Source organism: Branchiostoma lanceolatum, chromosome 2 (assembly GCF_035083965.1).
Source record: "Branchiostoma lanceolatum isolate klBraLanc5 chromosome 2, klBraLanc5.hap2, whole genome shotgun sequence".
Taxonomy (NCBI): Eukaryota; Metazoa; Chordata; class Leptocardii; order Amphioxiformes; family Branchiostomatidae; genus Branchiostoma; species Branchiostoma lanceolatum.
The window spans coordinates 33,055,041-33,075,342 of NC_089723.1; the positions used below are offsets into that span (position 1 = coordinate 33,055,041).

General features: G+C 41.7%; 2 protein-coding genes, 1 long non-coding RNA gene and 1 other non-coding gene across 5 annotated transcripts; 2 read left to right on the top strand and 2 right to left on the bottom strand.

Annotated features, from left to right (window-relative positions):
* Window positions 1–1,425: 1,425 nt before the first annotated feature.
* LOC136428698 (T-complex protein 1 subunit gamma-like) lies at window positions 1,426–9,177 on the top strand. Its single transcript, XM_066418406.1, has 14 exons — window positions 1,426–1,545; window positions 1,638–1,699; window positions 2,210–2,323; window positions 2,708–2,804; window positions 3,526–3,646; window positions 3,995–4,181; window positions 4,597–4,781; window positions 5,062–5,159; window positions 5,383–5,464; window positions 5,927–6,062; window positions 6,510–6,659; window positions 7,048–7,188; window positions 7,512–7,643; window positions 8,348–9,177. The coding sequence occupies exons 1-14, from the start codon at window positions 1,512–1,514 to the stop codon at window positions 8,429–8,431; spliced, it is 1,623 nt and encodes a 540-aa protein (XP_066274503.1). The 5' UTR covers window positions 1,426–1,511; the 3' UTR covers window positions 8,432–9,177.
* On the bottom strand, window positions 8,702–15,669 carry LOC136428699 (progestin and adipoQ receptor family member 3-like). Of its 2 annotated transcripts, XM_066418407.1 has the most exons (8): window positions 15,538–15,669; window positions 13,421–13,545; window positions 12,406–12,523; window positions 11,808–11,961; window positions 11,462–11,617; window positions 11,016–11,204; window positions 10,756–10,849; window positions 8,702–10,471 (listed from the first exon to the last, which is right to left on the bottom strand). In XM_066418407.1, the coding sequence occupies exons 2-8, from the start codon at window positions 13,521–13,523 to the stop codon at window positions 10,341–10,343; spliced, it is 945 nt and encodes a 314-aa protein (XP_066274504.1). In that variant the 5' UTR covers window positions 13,524–13,545; window positions 15,538–15,669; the 3' UTR covers window positions 8,702–10,340. The 2 variants fall into 2 exon arrangements, with proteins under 2 accessions (XP_066274504.1, XP_066274506.1); XM_066418409.1 differs by lacking the exon at window positions 13,421–13,545 and having other exon boundaries at window positions 15,538–15,661.
* Trnaq-cug (transfer RNA glutamine (anticodon CUG)) lies at window positions 14,112–14,183 on the bottom strand. The gene has a single exon. It is a non-coding gene; the product is annotated as a tRNA-Gln (tRNA).
* Window positions 15,670–17,311: 1,642 nt separating the features above from the next.
* Window positions 17,312–19,410, top strand: LOC136428700 (uncharacterized). Its single transcript, XR_010754648.1, has 2 exons — window positions 17,312–17,786; window positions 18,247–19,410. It is a non-coding gene; the product is annotated as an uncharacterized lncRNA (long non-coding RNA).
* Window positions 19,411–20,302: the final 892 nt, after the last annotated feature.

A 20,302-nucleotide genomic window follows, 5' to 3' on the forward strand; every position in this document is an offset into this window, starting at 1 on the left:
GACACAAAAATGACAAAGTAGAAAGTCCGACAAAAACGCCTAAAAACACGTCAAAAACCAGCCGGACCCACTCCTTTGCTTGGAGAGTAGTGTATTTGTATATATGCTAAAGAGACGACAAGACTGCTGGCAGTCTGATTTTTATTTACATTTGTATTTATTGACAATGTCTATTGTTTACTTGAACATTAAAGCGTGAAATATCATCAACATATGTCATGTTTTGCTTGGGCTACTTTGGCTAGTAAACAGTAATGATAAGATAACGTTTGTGTAAGCTGTGGTATACCGGTAAGATTTTGCAAGTTCAGAATGGAATTTAAGCTTGCCAGTGAGAGATAGTTTTAAACGCAATTCAGGAAAGAGTGATAAGCATTGCGATAAACTCAAATTTAAGGGTCCCTTTGTTCCGCCCGCCTGGATCAACTAGTACAAATACGAAATAATTTAACTTAGGACCGCATACAGTCTGCCGAGCTGTAGCCACCCCCTTATTGAATGAGCAGCCAGGATAGCTCAGGATGGCTCTCACCAAGGAGGTTAAATGTATTTAACCTCCTTGCTCTCACTAAACGATAACTTACCTAGCCGAGAGACCATGCTTACCACAGAAGCGGTATAATGTAAGCAAGTGAACAGCCTAAGTGACGGTGAGTCAGCAACTACCGAGGTGCCAGGCTACCGCCAGCCCATTTGGCCTCCTTTACAGGGCTTCTAGGCGCGCCGGCGTTTATTTTTAGAGGGGAGCGCTGATTCGTGATTTTCAACGTACTTCATTTTTTGGCAAGTTCTCACGGTGCTTATGCTGGGGAGATCTTAAACGTGTTTTATTCTACTTTATCTTTTCTAGTCTTGGGGCAGAAACGATCTCACCAGCACTAAGTCAGTGGCCCATATGTTAAAAATCGCAAATCATCGCTCCCCCTAATGCTTCGGTCCCATTTCCAATCCGGGGCCCGGCCGAGCTGTTTGCGAAAACAAAAAATGAAAAATGTATCCCAAGAAAATAAACAATATATGTTTAGGGGTAATTATTGTGTCCTTTGTTGTCTTTTATATCATGTTTTACGTTCCCACAAGCTGCCCGGCCGGGCCCCGGATTGGAAATGGGGCCGAAGCATAAATCTAAACGCTTGTGACGCCCAGAAGGCCTGCAAAGGACGCTAGGTCAAAATTCCCAACCCGGGGCCCGGCCGGGCAGTTTACGGGAACGAAAAGTATGATATAAAAGACAACAAAACGCAACAAAGTTGCAAAAATCAAACATGAGTACCATTTTTGTATAGTCTTGGTATGATTTGTTTCATTTTCGTTGACACAAACAGCCCGGCCGAGCCCTGGTTTGGAAATGCGACCTTAGCATATACGTACGGTAGAATAGTTGCAGCCTCCCATATATGATCCGTCTGGCTCTTTGATACTACTTACCGCAGGGGGTTCTGGGTGTTACAAGATTGGACTGACTGCGCATGAACGAACAGTAGCTGTGAATACCCAAGAAAACCGGCAAAATGATGGGTCAAGGCGGTCCAGTTTTGGTTCTCAGTAAGTATTTCAAACCTTATTCCATCATCCAAACGTTGCTTTCCGTTCATAAGGAGTTGTTCTACAATGTTCTCTTGTCTGTTATTTCACAGAGCAGAACACAAAGCGAGAATCGGGGCGGAAAGTCCAGCTCGGAAATGTGAAAGCAGCAAAGGTAAGGCTGTCATCCCGCAAGCACATGGTCTCCATGACTGCACATTTTCACACTTCAAAAAATACATCTTATCGTCAAAATTTTAAATAATTACCCCAACGACGTATAGATTATGTTACTGCAGTGTAATAGAAGCAAGCAGAAGTGATTAGATTACTGAAATGGGTTGACAGCGGAAAGAATAATCTAGAAGTCTCTAGAACGTTCTGCCCCCCTCCCCTTCATCAGATTCTGCTGTGTGCACTGTATCGTGTTTGAAATACCTTAAAGTTTCCCCTCAGAATTACGGGTGCTATAGCTGTACGGTGCTTTTATTCACTATGTAGATTAAATGTAAACGAAGTACACTGTCACACGTTTTTTTTACTGTTACAAAATTTGTGTAAGAAAGAAAACTAGGTCAGCAGAAAAAATGCATACTTTTCTTTGTTTAGTATATATTTTGTGTCAGGTCTGAATCAAAAGTGTATTACAATTTACTAATGATGAAATGTGTGCTGTTTTGCGCAGATGATCTCGGACGTGATCCGGACGTGTCTCGGACCTCGCTCCATGATGAAGATGTTGATGGACCCGATGGGCGGTATCGTCATGACAAATGACGGAAACGCCATCCTCAGAGAGGTAATGTCGCAACGCCGATGATAAGGGTTATATGAACAGCATGGTCAGACTTAAGGAAACATTCTCTCACAGACTTTGAACTTGTTAGGTATTCAGGTTTGGTGGGTTTTCTTCCAGTGGAGATCTCGATGATGAATGCTTGCGTCTTAGAATTGTGCTTTGTCGATAGCTAAGCCTAATAGGGCAAAGTCGCTTTGCAATTGTGTTTATATAGCCTAACACACTTATGCTAACTGGAGATAGAGAGAGATCTCATTAACCCTGGCCTCAGCTTTACCATTTCACCAGAATGCTCAATGCCATATTAGGTCAACAGACAGTCCTACTGGTATTTTCTTTTCTTGGATGCAATGTAGAATAAAACATGGATTGTGATTGCCACAGATCCAGGTACAGCACCCTGCTGCCAAGTCCATGATCGAGATCAGCCGTACCCAGGATGAGGAAGTGGGCGATGGAACTACGTCAGTCATCATCTTGGGTAGGTTCTCAACCAACTTGAACAGTTGGATTTCGCTGAGATTTAATCTTTAGCGCTCTGAAGTAGCCGTTTGGCACCCAATTCCCTATTGGTTACAGAGTTAGGCAGCAAGGAGAAGGTTGATTAAAGATTTGCCTTTGAGAAAACTGTGGAAAAGACTAGTGTGAATTTTCCAACGAGCTTTAAAAATCTTTTGAAAATGCTGAGGCAATTCTGATCTTGAAAGTCAAGGTTGTAAGTAAAAGATTTCATTCTGATTTTGTCTGTCATTTATTTGCATGCATTGACTTTTATTTGATTGTATTACAAAATAAAAGGAATAGAAAATGTAACATCACATAACTATAATTATAAGGCTTCTTTGGACAAGTCAACATAGTTATAATATTCAAGATATCTCACAGTCAGACATAGGCATCTACCTGGCTTGTTTGCAAGGGCCGGACACAAATGTATAGTCCGCATGTGTAAGTAACCAATGACCCATGGGAAGAGTGTTGAGTTACAGAAAAACAAAATTGATGTGCTCACAAAGACGTTTTTATTTGCTTGACAATTTCACCACTACAATGACAGGAATATTGAACTATTGGGTATGAATGATGGCCTCACATCATTGCTGGCATTTGCTACAGTCGTCTAGGATACAGTGAATGGTATGAAAAGTAAGAAAACATGTTCAGGAATATTGAATGCATTGTTTGCCTGTTGTTGATTATAGCTGGAGAGATGCTGTCGGTCGCTGAGCCTTTCCTGGAGCAGCAGATGCACCCCACACAGATCATCAGTGCCTACAGACAAGCACTGGAGGACAGCCTGGATGTACTGAGGGACCAGATTAGGTAGGAGGAAAAGGAATTTTGTATAGTGTTGATAAAGTTTGTGTGGAAAAAATTACAAAAATTTGAAGAACTGTATGGAATAGAAATGTTAAATTTTATGCGGGAACACTGGGGACTGTTTTTTACTTATGTTATTTCATTTGTTTAGATATTGCTTCAGCCTTAACAGCACAAAGCAGATGTTTGTAAGAATATAATACAACTGCTGCAGAAAATAGAGCTTCCTGCTGCCTAACCTAGAAACCAATAGAGAATTGAAAGCCAAATGGCTACTACAGTGCGCTACAGGGTGAAGATTCAATATCAAGATATTAGATGGTAACCAAATTCTGTTTTTTCCTGTCCTAGTGTTCCAGTTGATGTGTCTAACGAGGATGAAATGGTGAAGATTATCTGCAGTGCCCTGGGCACAAAGTTCATTCGTAAGTGGATGGCCCTGGCCTGCAAGATGGCCCTCCAGTCCGTTAAGACGGTCGCTCTAGACGACCAGGGGCGACGGGAGATCGACATCAAGAGATACGCAAAGGTGGAAAAGGTAAGGAGGGGCATTTTTCTGGCATCCATATCATTCTGAACTTCTGCAATTTGCAAGCAATGGCTGTTATACATGTTGCATTCATGTAGATAGCGATTGACCAAAATAAGACTTGATTTTATGATTGGACTATGATGCAGTTGCACAATGAAAAAGTATTATTCAAATGAGATCAAAGCATCAAAAATGTAAAAACGTTTCTTTTCTATCAATGAAATTCATTGAGCGACCTTGTCAAATGTTTGGTTCCAGCTTGTAGTGGAACTGGCATGTTAGCAACAACAGAGAATGAAGACATTTTTTGGCAAAACAATGGTGTCCACTATTCACATTGGGAACATAAAGTGGTCACATATTTTTGCCTTTGCTGGACCATGTCCCTGCTTTTACTCAAAGTTTGCTGTTCCTCTCACAGATCCCAGGGGGAGCCATCGAGGACTCCCAAGTTCTGAGCGGCATCATGATCAACAAGGACGTCACCCATCCCAAGATGCGGAGACGCATCGAGAACCCGCGTATCGTCCTCCTGGACTGCTCACTCGAGTACAAGAAGGGGGAGAGTCAGACAGACATTGAGCTGGTTAGCGAGCAGGACTTTAGGTGGGTACAGACTTGATCAGGGATCCATCTTGTCCAAAACATGATACAGTGAAATAATTCTTCCAATGGACACAAGCATTAAGAATCCAGGTTTTGTAGGTCCCGAGTGGTCTTGTTTGGTAGCTTTGACTCTCTTTGATATTTGATCAAGATATTTCTCAAATGAGTGAAAGACTGTCTTAATTGCAAATATGCAACATGTGCTAGTAGCATACCCTGGGGCCATGCAGAGAGTCTGCATAGACTTTTACGTTTCTCATAAACCCTTGTGCCTTTGCAGTCGTATGCTGCAGTTGGAAGAGGAGTACATTCAGAAGATCTGTGAAGACATCATCCGAGTGAAGCCCGACATTGTGTTCACGGAGAAGGGGGTTTCAGGTAAGGCATGTTTATTGTCGTATAAAGGAACATCTGTGCATTGATTAGACAGGGAGGCATGTATATTGTTGTAATGGTACAAAGAAACATCCATGCATTGATCAGAAATCAAAATATATGGTGAGAGGCTGACAATGGTATGAATTTTTTTCTGGGATTTTTCTTCTGTAATGTAAAGAAATTACATTGTCACACTATGAAATTCTCATATTGTATTCTGCAGATCTTGCCCAACATTACCTTGTGAAGAACAACATCACCGCCATCCGCCGCATCCGTAAGACGGACAACAACCGTATTGCAAGGTAAGATTAGAGAGCTGACAGTTTCTTTTAACTTCAAACGAGGATATTTTAGAATGCTGTTGTGAATACTGAAAATATGACATTTCCTTGCCATTTGTCATATGTAGTAGCAGGAGACTTCAAGCATGGTGAAAATTCCTCTGTGTTAGACACAAAATTGGACTTACCCACATTTTCAGCTGTCCAACCCCAGTCTGGTCAAGGAATGAGTAATCCACTGCTTCTGCGATGTCTCGTTATGTATATAGAACATGACTCACTGCCCACCGAGTCACACGTTTATCTGTATATTGAGCCGTCACGTAAGGTGTGGATTGCTCATTCCTCGACAAAGACTGTATTTGGACAGCTGAAATTTTGGGTAGAAATTGCAGTTCAACTTTGCTTCTGCACAGTGAAAATTTGGAAAATCCATGTACCAATGTTAGACTTGTGATGTAACCTGCACCTGTCCTCCCCCAGGGCCTGTGGAGCCAACATTTTGAACCGCACCGATGAGCTGAGGGAAGATGACGTTGGAACAGGAGCTGGCCTGTTTGAGATTAAGAAGTTCGGGGATGAATATTTCACCTTCATTACTGAGTGCAAGGATCCAAAGGTGAGTTTTTTACCTTCGCCAAAAAGGTTATGATTTTCAGGTCTCTGTGTGTGAACAAGATAACTCTAAAATGCCTTGATATTTGGTATGTTAGTAGATCTTGATGACACCTCAAAATGATTACATTCTGGGGCCTCTAGCGGCTTATGCTACTGCAGTGGAACTTACGGTATTGATAGCTCATGTTCTGGACAAGCTATGGTCTACTATTTTAAGTAGATATCTCTTTGAAGAGTTTTGAAGGTTGGGGCCCACCAGCGGCTTTTTGAAACTGCAGGGGCCGATTTAGTTTTCGACTTTGTTTCTGACCTCCGACAAAAATAACTCGAGGAAGGGACATTTCATGTATATTTACTTCAAAAAGGATTTGAATGTGGTACATTTTAGGTTAACAGCATCATTTCCTGTTATTGATAATGATGAATACATCTTTGATCTGTCCCCCAGGCGTGCACCATCTTGTTGCGAGGAGCGTCCAAGGACGTGCTGAACGAGGCGGAGCGTAACCTGCAGGACGCCATGCAGGTCGCGCGCAACGTCATGCTGGACCCGCGACTCGTACCTGGCGGCGGCGCAGCGGAGATGGCGCTCGCACACGTGAGACGCTTTACTCGTCATCTTTGAATCAAATCAAAAGTGCCTTCTGTTTCTTACAGTTAACACTGGTCAACATCCCTGTCCTCACCACTCTATACTTCGTACAAGGCTTCCTGTACGGTATCCAGGGGATGTTGATGAAAAATGAAGCCATTTCAACTTCATACCTTTGTTTATGGGAAAATGATCAGAAGCCAACAGACGGTATGAGTTTATTATTTATCCATTCATTTGGTTCAGCATGTAGTTACATGCCAGGGTTGCCCAACTAGCAAGAGGCTATGAGTTGCTACTGAATGATGAACCAGCTTTTTACTCATACATGTAGTCTCTGTCCTTACCTCTATGATCTGTTTAGTATGTTTAACTATAACCTCTCTCCTTGCAGATTCTGAACGAGAAAGCCAAGTCCATCCAGGGTGTCCAGCAGAAGCCGTACATGGCAGTGGCCAAGGCTTTGGAGGTGGTGCCCATTACACTCATCCAGAACTGTGGCGGCAACACCATCAGAACACTCACACAGCTCAGGGTATGTCTCAACACAACATGTGTACAAGTACTGGTAGTGTGATACACCATCAAGGCGCATAGGTGGTCTCAATCTAATTTGTATTCATAATCAATCCATTATGTAGACAGGTCCCTGAGTATCCCTGCTTGGAAATTTCACAAACAGCATGTATCTAATAATTCAATTCTTTTTTTTAAAGAAATTGGTTATGCTAAAGAACTTAATAGTCGATTGTTATGTATGTTTATGAATTCTTGCCATCCTTTGTACCATGTACAATTTTCGTGCAATAAAGTTCTTCTAATTCTTCTTATGGTCATTTTGTTACCCTCCCCTTAAAGGCCAAGCATGCCACAGCAGGTAATAAGAGCTGGGGGATCAACGGTGAGACGGGCAACATCCAGGACATGGAAGAACTGGGCATCTGGGAACCGTACGCTGTCAAGGCACAGGTCTACAAAACTGCTGTCGAGGTAAGGAAAACCGTCTGTTACACTCCGTCTCTAGTAGAGCCTGCAACTGCTGAGCGACCAAACATGTGATAGATTGATCAACAAATTTTTATCTCCATGAAAAATGGAGATATTGTTTTGGGTGTGTATGTCTGTTTGTCTGTTTGTGTTTCCGCACCACTCCAGTCAGCATTACTCAAGAGCCTCTTGATGGATTACAATGATATTTGGTATGTGGATGGGTGTTGTGAAACCGAAATTCAAGGTCGATTTTGGGCCCCCTGGTATGTGACCTTGGTACTGCAGCAGAACTTCAATTTTTGTATCTTTTGACCTGGACGTGCTGTGGTCTTGTTGATAAAGAACAAATCTTGTTATGTTTCGTATGTCTTCTTTTGAGAAAAAAGTGCCATGCTTCATCCTCAGTCTGAGGTTGGCTGCTTTACCTTGTCTTTTAAATCATTCTTTTACGTCGTGTCTCATTCCAATTATAAAACCAAGGATAGCTCAAATCCAATTTTGGTAGCTCAGTGATTGCCATCTAGTGGAAAGGGGGTCTAACTACTTTGTTGTTCTTGATTTAATTGAGTGATATCTTCACCTTGTACATGGCTTTGGTCTCACATAAAGTCCAATATTGAGGAGTTGTACATTTTTACTACTTCAATGTTTTATACTATGCAAAAAGAATCTTGTTAATTTGTTGTTTTCCTTTTTTTTCACAGACCGCAATTTTGCTCCTCCGAATTGACGACATTGTCTCGGGTTCCAAAAAGCAAGCAGGCGCTGACCCAATGAAACCTGAATGATGACCAGCGGAGCTTTAATCTTAAACTGAATTTCAATTTGCACTAGGTAGTATTGAAAATATGAATGATATGCTCTAAAATGGATAGCAAAAAAAAGTTGACCTGATTTTGGTGACTCATCCACTTCTCCAATGAAGATGCCAGATTACTGTTGGGGTCCACAGATGTCTTTTAACGTGTCACAACTATACTGGTGCCGTCTCCAAAATGTCACCAATGTGGTACACAACACCATTTATCCTGTGTGCACAGGTATTGTCTACCTATACATTTTGTAAGTTTGCTACTCATATGCAAAGACATAATGTCTACAACATCTGTACTTCATTATTGGTCTGTAGAGTTTCTTTAAGAATAGATCTGTTTGCATGATTATTATAAATTGTTGTGTTTTCTGAGTGTATTTCCTTTGAGGTATAAGTTCCAGGTGGTTGATGTGTTGAAAGAGTACAACAAACGTTTACTGTGGGCCAAACTGATATGAAATCGTCATACATGTATTGGTAAAGAGATTACATAGGAGTTTGTTGCCTTTGTGTTTATTTCTGATACATTTTTGTACTTTGTGTCTGACATCATTGTCACTATTTACTACAGTGGAGGGATAGAAAATCTCTATTCCTTTGAAAGAGTGGACACTTTAACTTGCAAAATTGTATCCAGAAATGTTCAGATTTAGGGAAGAATCCCCTTGCACACCCTGCAGAGCACTATGGTACCAATAAAGTACAGAAACTTCAACAACAGTCTTTTGTATTATATATTGCTTTTATTATTACAGTATTATTGTTATGGAGGTTTGAATTTTGAGGTAGCCAGAAGAATATCATAGCCCCGTGTACCTGGTATATCACAGCTCTTCAACTATGAGGGTAACCAACTACCAGCAACAGAAGACTTAATTGTTATATGATATTTAATCTTGAAGCCAGAAGACTATCACAGCCCTGCACTTCCTCGATACCTCGTATACATGTATCTCTTAAAAGCAGCACTTCAACTAGTGTGAGGGTAACCAACTAACAGAGAAGACTAGACCTGAGCAAGGCTATTGTAAAATACAAAAGCAAGTCAGTACTTGGTACCTACCTTTGTTTTCCAACATCATCCATGTGAAATAGTGATTGTAATCAAAGCATTGTGAATTTTAGTGCCTTAACATAAGGTCATTGATGCTCACTTGTGTTGCTGTTATGTTCATGTTCCTACAGACAGCTTCATTTTTGTAATCTTTAAGCAGATCCTAGGGCGGCAGGTGATACTGTGCCCTGCCACCGTAGGATCTGCTTGAAGATTTTGGCAATTATCTATGATACCATATCCTAAGTAGAAATGTTGGAATGAAAGTTTGAAAGCACCATGCATAACTGACTGTAGGTCTGTTCAAAATGACACCTAACTAGAGTTCAATCAATAAACCAGTCATAACCAGTAACCTCCTTCGCAGACTTCTAAGAGCGCCAGTGTTTATTTTTCTTGGGAGCGCTGATTTGCAATTTTCAACATGGGCCAGATTCTCTTAACGCCGGGTAGACAGTTTTGCCACTAATCATTAGAGAACCTGGCCCATGTTGAAAATTGCGAATCGCCTCTCCCCAAAAAAGAAACACTGGTGGTATTACTAGTATTAGCAGCCCTCCAGACTGGGACCATCTTATGAGATTTATATATTTTAGAATCCATCGAAATACATTATTTCAGGTTGTTAACATTGATTGATAGGAGTGTTTCTTAGTGTGTCCACGAGACTTGCTTGTGCCCCCAATTTTTTTATTGTGTTGCGTCTAAATTTTTGCTGGTGCGCCAAATTTTTGGGGGGTTGTGAGCAGTGTGCTCCTAGGTCAAAAAGTTAGTCTGGAGCCCTGGCTCTTAGACGTCTGTAAAGGAGGTTGCCTAACTTAAGGTGTTGCTATCTAACGTGGCAGGGGTGTGTCCTCCTCACATCTGCAAACTCCCAGCATGCATTGTGCCAGCAGTACAGGGCATAGATGTACAGGCAATGCCACAACTGGTGACTTTGTCCGACGTAATCAAACTTTCCTGCAAGAAACATGAAAATGTGTATTTGTTAAAAATACTAACTCTATTTTCTATTTACATGTGCATCATATACTTAAATGTCAATATTCAAAACATCTGCAGACACTGCAAGAAACATAAAAATTTGCGTTTGTTGAAAGATTTTTTCAGTATCTACAGACACAGACCACTAGAACAAATTTCCCATATTTTTCATAACTTCATGCTGCAATTAGGAAGTGTTATAACGTTACATACTGCAGAACATTCAGGCTGATACAAATGTACAAATCACATTGCCTTACCTGGCCAAAACCTCTCCGGAAACTTGACGGTGTAGGTTGCCAACATGAATGGAAATAGGACCATATAGGTGGACAACCACTTGTTCCAAACAACCTACAGAGGAATATAGGCACATGAAAAGTGTCATTGACCCATTCCTGTACAAGTCAAATTATGACATATCTACATTACAACATGATATTTAACAAAAGTAGCCATGATGGTAAAAGTGAAGCCACAGTCATAATTTCAGAGACACGACATTGTTGGCTATTGTTACCGTGGTAAGACTGTTGGTAAACCCAGGATCCAGAACCAGCCAGACATGGAGTAAGGCGAGGGCCGGCGCCAGGTGCAAGAGTGCGGCCTGGAATAGTCTGAAGGGATGAGACTTCATTCCGCGCGCTGTGCAGAAAAGGAGCACCACAACGAGCACAGCTAGGCCGGACAGATACAGCCTAGCGTAACCCTGAAAAAGACGACAAAAAGGTTTCAAATATTTTTTGACCCACTTTACACGTCAGATGGTTACCAAAAGAACGCCCCAGCTTAGCTGAGGCAGAAACTCACACAAACACTCGATACGTTTTTCTGCTTTCCTAGCGGAGACGTCAAACAACCGGTACCCATTTCTGCGCCTGACCGCCCTTCTCTTGTTCTGTCGCTGCCATCAGTTTTGGAATTTTTCTGTGCTAAGTACTCGGCTGAGTGACATACGCTACTCACCTGATAACAGTACAACCCGTAGGCGAACACAGGAACAACGGTGCCTCCTCCCGCTACCCACACGCCCAGGATGTCCGCCACGTTAGCTAGCCGCGCCGCTCTCTCACTCCGATGGTTGATGAAGAGGTGCCAGGCAGCGGAACTAAGGCAGCATGGCTGGGGAAACACGGGACAGGTTGTTAGTAGGGCAGTAATTGATTCTGTTGACTGGCAGTTATTGATTATACTGACTGACTGTAGCAGTATTGATTGTGCGTATTGATTTCGTAATGACAGAAGGGGAGAAGGTTTTTTCAATAAAATCCGAGAAAGGGATTAAAGGAAAGACTGATATTCTCATACTTACTAAACAAGACACAAGGACACAGGCGTGGACGAAGAAGTCGAAGGAATCCTGGCGCTCACGTGCGAGAACGACGCCTACCAGGTGACCCAGAAAATACACCGCCGCCAGAAACGACGTCCAGAAATTCAGTGTCTCGTTCGTCCAACGGAAGGGACTGTAAAAGTACATCGTTCGTTTGTTTGTTTGATCATATACATGTTTTTATCAATTATCAATATTTCAGAAGAGCAAGTTTGTTGGATTTGCGCAGCCACACAAATATTCGCCAATCAGTCATTGAGTACTCTCCAAGCAGAGGAGTGGGTCCGGTTCGTTTTTGGTGTGTTTTTAGCTATAGGCGTTTTTGTCGGGCTTTTTACTTTGTCCTGAGAGACAAAAAAACACGACAAAGTAGAAAGCCCGAGAAAAAAGCACAAAAACACGTCAAAAACCAGCCAGACCCACTCCTCTGCTTGGAGAGTATCCTTGGCTTGAGTCTCTTTCAATGTTATTCATCGCCTACCCACGTACACTCCTCACACACATAAACACATTGGCGCTATTCTTGCTCAGTCTGATAGTTAATTTTTATGAGAGTACGACATTAGGGAATATTTACGTTGTGAAACACTGTGTCGTCGACAAGTTGTACATGTAGCCGTTGCGGATGAAGGGTGAACACCAGCCGTTCGCTGTCCTCCACCTCGGCAACTCCCGGAGACTACAGCCAACCACGCCTTCACAACAAACAACACGGGGCGTTAGCAGTAGCTGCAGGTCAAGTCAAGTCAAATCAAATCAAAGTTTATTGCACAACTATTGTAACAGGTACAATGTAAGGCAAAATACTACTTGCTACTTATATCAATCTAGTACAAACTACAGGAAGTTTCTAGGCTATACAATGTTCTAGTACAAACTGCAAGTTGACCACCATAATCTGCTTCTTTTGCATGTATTTTTGTTGCATTTTAGATGCATCTTTACCAGCACCAGTAACGTTAGTTACCCTTCGACCAGTGGAAAAATGCACCTGTAAAAAGGCGTTCAACTTGAAGGAAACTAACTTGAACACATGAAGTAAAGCCACATATCTGCTTGGATGATAAAAAACTATCTACGACCATATTTCTGAGCAAAGAAATCCGTAAACAAACAAAAAACTTCGGCCACTCAAGTATTACAAGTAGTTTATGCTAATCAATGACGCCCTAGAACAGTTCGCTGAAGAACAACGTCCGTATGCAAATTCGGAAAACCCGACGTCATTCATGCCGAGGCATGACGTAGTCCAAACCGCATGCCGTCCATGCTACGCATTCTTGCGTCAAGGGTTATTCGTAGGTTGACCCCAAACACAGAGCAGACCTCAAAGGTCGGGTTGGGGTCCCAGAAAGGTCATTCCGTCTCAGCTATTCATGTTAAGGTTAACGTGTTTCCGCTTCTTTTGACTTGCCAAGTCATCGAGCTATGTCTATCCCCAGTTAGTTATTCAATCATATTGACCAAATGTCGGCACGCTAACATGATTTACCAATTTCTAACCCATCGAGAGTGCATAGGATACGTAAACGGTAAAGCTGGACCAGAAATTGAGAAGTGCACTGTCAGTGTATCATTATGTCTAAACTCACCAGAACACTCGATACGTTGTTCTGCTTCCCTGGCGGAGACGTCAGGCAACCGGTACCCATTTCTGTGCCTGGCCGGGCCTTTTTCATGTTCTGTCGCTGCCATATCATCAGTTGTGGAAAGGCGGCTGTGCCAATTATAAGATATGCCAGTCACCAAAAGTCAAGTTCTCGTTTCTGTTGGTATATCTCTATAAAATTTGAGGTCGCAAAAGATTATCGGTAGTGGTTGATCAAATGAATGGCCGGCCACCTGCAACGGCCTCGAGGAATTCACGTGCTTGAGTTAGTTTTAATAGATTACCAATACTAAACACCGTGGCGGTTGCATCATTCTCACTTACTAGTCGATCAATTTCAGAAGACTTGAAATAGTGAAAACTCAATGAAGGTCTGTAGTACCAAAACCTCCTTGGTAGTACTGACTGTCATGATAAGGTTACCGTCCGTTTGGTGCTGTCAGTCAGCTCACGGCGGGCTCTAAATAAACCACTACCGACCTAGGGGTCGAACTCTCCACCCGGTAGTAGTATCCACTTCGGCGGTTTAGGAAATATGCAGGGTATTTGCAATGTACAACTCATCCAACGGCAATGAGAACCATTGAAAACATAAACGGAAGTAATTTCAAAGTGATGCACGTCAGTCGAAAGTGATGGATACAACAACTTCGACAAAAAATACAAAAGATTTTAGGTTCTACCGAGATTTGAACTCGGATCGCAGGATTCAGAGTCCTGAGTGCTAACCATTACACCATAGAACCCGTTCATGTCGCTTACACATACATTTAGCTATACAAAGACTACTCCGACCTTTGAGCCGACAGGCAATAACTGCAATCAAAGCACAGGTGCCTTGCACACAACTATAACTAGAGTTCGGAGTTCGCGTACCTCCACCAATTAGAAGCCACTGCCCTCGTTAGCCTATCAACGGCCACGCATGACTGTTGTAAGACGTCCTTCAGAAACATGGGTTTCATTCTCAAGACTTTGAGACCAGTATAGCATTTCACGAATGGATCGGAATTCGGGCTGGTTTCACAAATATTCTTTCTTCTCTATTATTGTTTGTGAGCAAATATGCTTCGTCTTACATTTTGCGTTAGGACGTCTTGATACTTGAACACGATCTACAGACTGATAATAAGATTAGAATAACCTTATAGTCAAAGTCACTCAATAATAATGAATAAGTTAGCAGTTTGTCTGTTCCTCATTTATAATGTAAGAGGTTAACAATATTTCCTTCTAATGGGCAGCCTAGATGTAGAAACTAACCATATCAAGACGATCAGTGGCTATATACAGTACTACCTTCTTGTCGAAATATCATTTGTGGCAGTACAACATTTCAGTGGCAGAAATGCCGTCTTAAAAAAGGTTCAAAGAGCACTAGTGATAAAGTGTCATTCTTCGACGCACAACAAAATTACAACATACAATACAAACGATTATTTGCGACAAAGTATGTTTCTGTAAGAGAAAGTTTCTCGTTGTTCAATTTCATTGACAGTTTCCAGTTATGTATTGTCAGTTTCTATCGATTATAGTTGCGTGTGACGTTTCATGATCTATTAAGCCATCTCTAAAAAAAAAAATTAAGCCATCTCTACGCCTAGGTAATTGTTATTGGTATTCAATACATCATTGGTACTGTATACGTACGGCGTTCTTCCTAGCTATTTGCCTATATCATTTACTACAATCAACTGTGAAATATATTGGTATATTTTTGTACATTGTCTGTGGTGACTCGTGCTATTTCACAAATTTGACTAGCATTTAAAAACGGTCCGTATTTTCTTTTGTTTATACCAGTAAGGTTTATATGGTATTTCATGGCCTTGATAGTTGAAAGCAGCTAGTTACCGATATTTACATGTGAAGGAAAGACTGTTCAGTACGTGTTTGACCAGAGAACGACTTCGTGTTGACCTACTCATCGTTGCGTGTGTATCAGTGTTTTTCAAGTTTGCCCCAGGGCGATGGCCATGGAATGTGGGGTGGTGGGCGAAGTCCCTAAAACCAGGCATTCTCGTGTGTTTTCTAATAAGTCCAAGCTGTTTTCAGTCTACACATAACTTAGTAATGGAGTAAACATATGAGAGGACTTACCGGAAGGGTTGTGTCCAGGTATTTTTTCTTGTCCTACTTGTCAAAACAAACAAACAAACTGCTGTACAGGTGGCACAGTGAAGGTACCGGACCGGCTGTTGTATTATTGATGAACCAGTGTTGAAAGGGATGTTCCATTTGCATTCTTTACGTATACCCAACGGGCCGATACTTTTAATAAAAACTGTACATATCATATATTCACTCTCTGTAAAAAGGGACACATAGAACTCGTGTTCAACAACGATTTTTTTTAAACCGACCTGTTAAAAAATTAAGTATCTTGAAACACAAATAACATCACTTTATTGTGACACCCCCTCCCGATGCTAATGGTACAACCCGGTTTTTCAACTCCGATCCGTGGATCAATAGCTTCCATGGTCAATTCTGAGCTTATAACGAATGTGTGTAATCTCCAAGCAGATCTACACGGTGCCAAAAATCGTATATGCTAGCCAAATAAGCTCCAGTTCAGTTACGTCTTGTAGCAGATCATACGGTGCCCGACTGGAGACTTATCCGGCTGACTGGAGCTTCTCTGGCTAGCATATATGAATTTTGGCACCGTGTAGATCTGCTTGGAGATTAGTAGATGTTCGACAGGTCGATTGAAGCTGAAGAGATGTTCAGTGGTATCGCTCCAGGCACCTGCCAATCTTGCTAGCTTGCCTTTTCAGTGAAGAAGTGAACATACTAGATGTTGTAGAAAATTTACTATTACTAAACTTACAGAAGCCATGAAAACAATCGCATGCCTGAATAGAACGTCCATGGTGACCAATCCACAACGTACCAAAGGAGGGATTTTCAGATCGGTGTCTGGGGTTACTATCTCTGACATACAAAAGTTACGTTAGTCTATGCTGGGCGGTTACTTGATATAGTGCTGCAGGTGTAGTGATGCAGCACTGCACCGTCGACGCGAGGGGATGGCAGAAAATGTATCCAGGACCCATTCTTCCTTCGACAAAAATGTTATTTTTGGACGGAAAAAATACTCTCCGTCCGTAAGTATCTGAAATTCATGACATAAAATTGGTGGAAATGTACTTTTCTTGGTTACATCCATTTTGCCATGTTGGTTTTCTTACTTCACGGTTTCCAACCTTCTTACCCCCGTGAAATGTATAACGTTACATCTGGTTCAAGTGTTTGCTGCATCGTTTTAGGTTTGATTCAAAATGATAATTTGAATCTACTAAGTCCTAATAACAATGACAATTAGACTGACCTTAACTTGAATTGACGCTCAAATTGTCGAAATAGGCATTATGATAATGATAACCTTTATTGTACATGTCTGTCCTTTATAGGTCACTGCATTTCTATAAACACAAACACAAGTACACAGATGCAAATACAGTTACCGTAAATATAACAAGGCTTAGTATAGTAATCTAACACATGGCCTCAGCTTCTTCTTGCTTTAAATAGAGTGTACCTATGGTGTAGTTGTATTCGTTTGTGAAAGTACTCGTACTCAGATACCCACAGGACTTCTTAGCGTTCGTGGACGTTAGAACACAGACTACTATGACCTACTATTTTCCGTTCAATCGTTGGACCTAAAAAGAGAAGGAGAGCGTCATTTGGGTGCACAAAGGATGCGTAAGTTTAGAAATCGAACAAAAGCGCCGTTTCTGACGAAGAGCTCAATGTGCTGTATCGCCGGGTATAGTACTACACGACAATGGCTGGTCGCCGACTGGAACGGCACAATGAGGTGAATCATTTTCTTTTCAGTCCCGCTCCTTTCGTCTGACCTTTTTGCAAATCCCCAGAGGTAGTTAACGTTTCGTAGAAAAGGCGTCATTCATACAATACAGCCGTGCGCTGTGACGTCACAGTGGCGAACGCTTTTGACAAAGAAATGACGAGGCTTGCCCAGACCGTAAAAATGTCAAGTTTTGTGACGACGGTGTGCAGACGTCATTCACTGCGGGGAGAATTCTCAGAAGAGCGATTAGATGGCGCCTCCTGTGGGCCTTCAGGACATAAAAGCCGGCCAGACGACGGTCTCAGGCTCAGAACGCTTTTGCGACGACAGGAGAAACACGCAACTTCGCCTGCCCCATCAGCCTAGGATCCCGGAGAAGAAATTAGCCACAAGTTCAACGGAGCGACACACCGATTTGTTGGGCACCGATCACCTTTTCAAACTACGAAAGAAGGAATGTCGACTCTCAGAATATACGCTGTAGTGACGGTGCTGTTCATCGTGCTGGAATGTGCATTTAGCAGACCCGGTAAGTTGATGAGTTCTTTTTGCCATTTTTAAAAGCTTTGCTGCACATACTCGTCAAGCAGAGGTTAGGTAGGCTACGGCTAGTTTTAACTGTCTTTCCATGCGTTTTTATAAGGCTTTCTATTTCTACAGATTTGTGTCTTGTCTGCAAGCTAAAAAGAAAACCTGACAAAAGAGAAATACTGATTAAAAACTCCAAGCTAGATTTTGTTGGTAATTGAAAAACGAAGGGAATTTAAAAGTCATTCCGTTCTACTTCGATTCTGCGATATGTTTTGTTGTGATAAGTGGTAGAACTAGACAGAAGGGGTAACGTTATACTAGAAATTGAATAGTTGTTTCATCAGTGGCCAAATAACGCATTATTCTAAAAAGTACTTCTAGAAATCTAAAAACTAATGCATATATAAACAATGTGCCAACTGAAAACTTACATTTCTCTTTCTTTCTTTCTTCCGTAGTAAGCGAAAGCTTGAGACACAGCAGGGAGACGGACAGTTTTGACCTACAAGAAGCTGTCCATGACCTCCAAGACCTAGATAGTCTACTAGGCGACGTCTACGCCGCCAAAGCGGGCATCTTGGAGAAGCTCAACACCGATGGGGAAACAGGCGACTCCAAAGTAAACGAGAACAGACTAGCAGACGCAAACGGCGGGAACGAAGGCCAGGAAGACCAGCGAAGTGCCGACGAAGTCATCCTACGGCGAGTCCGACGTCGCTCCCGTGTTCCCCGGCCAGTTCATCGCGGAAACAGGATGGCGTCGCGGCTCCTAGTCCCCTCACAGAGCTCGAGAACAACTCGTCCAAAACGCATGATGCCCAGGATCATGTCTCCACTATCGTCCAGAAACGTGGGGACCATACATGACCGCGCGTTTACGAAAAGAAGGTTCAAGTCAACGTTAGGAAAGAAGTGTAAGTGGTGTGGGCTTAATTATTTCTTGCAGAAGATAAAAGTATACGGGGACTGGAATAGGAAGCAATCGCTCCATCGCTACGTTTAATGAAGATATAGACTTACTACTAGCACAAATGTATATCCGACCACTATTTTCCTAGGAAATAGACGACATGATGTTAATTATATCGCAATATGATATGTGACAGAATGCATGCTGGTACATGCTGTATTAGAACCTACGATTTGAAATGTATTTATTCTATAGACATGATATCATATATGACAAATCATTTGTTAAATATGCCTATATGTATTTATCTATGTATTTAGAAATGTATACTATAGGCTACCTCGGTATGTTAAAATTGAATATTGAAACGACGAAATCGTGCAACATGAGGAATGTGTGAACGATGAAACTACGATAGTATACGGCCTCCAAGGAAATGAAGAACACTGAAACTATTTGGACTCTTTCGTTCTTATTACTACGGTATCTATATTCACTTTTTTATATGTTCAATCATTCCGACATCTTGTATGTAAAACCAAAGATGATGCAATATCTGCTTGCAGACTTAGAGACCAATTGTTAAAAATGTGATTGTGATTAAGAGGAAAATGCTTCATAAGTAGACTATATTTTGGGTGACGAGAAGTTTCAAAGTGTCTTACATCATTGCAACTGAACTTCATTAAATATTTAAACGAAAAGATTCAAACTTTGTGTCCATGTGTGGCTTTTTGACGACTTAACTCGTTATGGAGTAAGCTTCAGAGTTGACCTCGCTACATCTAGATTATAGAAGAAAAGACAGGTTGAGGAGGACAAGTGGCCGACTCAACGTGGCATAGCGCACTGTGCACAGGCAAATAAAACCACTGTTCGCAAAATCGCAACCTACGTTTGAAAAATGTCCAGATGCAGTTTTATGATTTGATTTGATATTTTATCAAATATTGAGCTGTAGAGATATGTTCATCAGCTTTCGGCGAAAGAATGAAACATCCCGGCCGGTCGGTTCGGTACCACACTGAGAGATGCAGTATAGAAAAGCTCCACTAGAGGCCGCTGTTGCTCCAGGCATTGGCTGTATGACTGTATGTAGTGTTCCGTTATTTGTAGTCATGCCTATGTGCAGTCTACATCACTGAATATCATCCAATATCGAAGAGAGCCTGGCCAATCCACGATAGACTGGATACCATGTTGTTCGTTTTATAGTGTTACTACTGATATCAAAGTGTCTTACATCATTGCAAGTAAACTTCATTAAATATCTCAACGAAAAGATTCAAACTTTGTGTCCATGTGTGGCTTTTTGACGACTTAACTCGTTATGGCGTAAGCTTCAGAGTTGACCTCGCTACATCTAGATTATAGAAGAAAAGACAGGTTGAGGAGGACAAGTGGCCGACTCAACGTGGCATAGCGCACTGTGCACAGGCAAATAAAACCACTGTTCGCAAAATCGCAACATACATTTGAAAAATGTGCAGATGCGGTTTTATAATTTGCTTTGATATTTCATCAAATATTGAGCTGTAGAGATATGTTCATCAGCTTTCGGCGAAAGAATAAAACATCCTGGGCGGTCGGTTCGGTACCACACT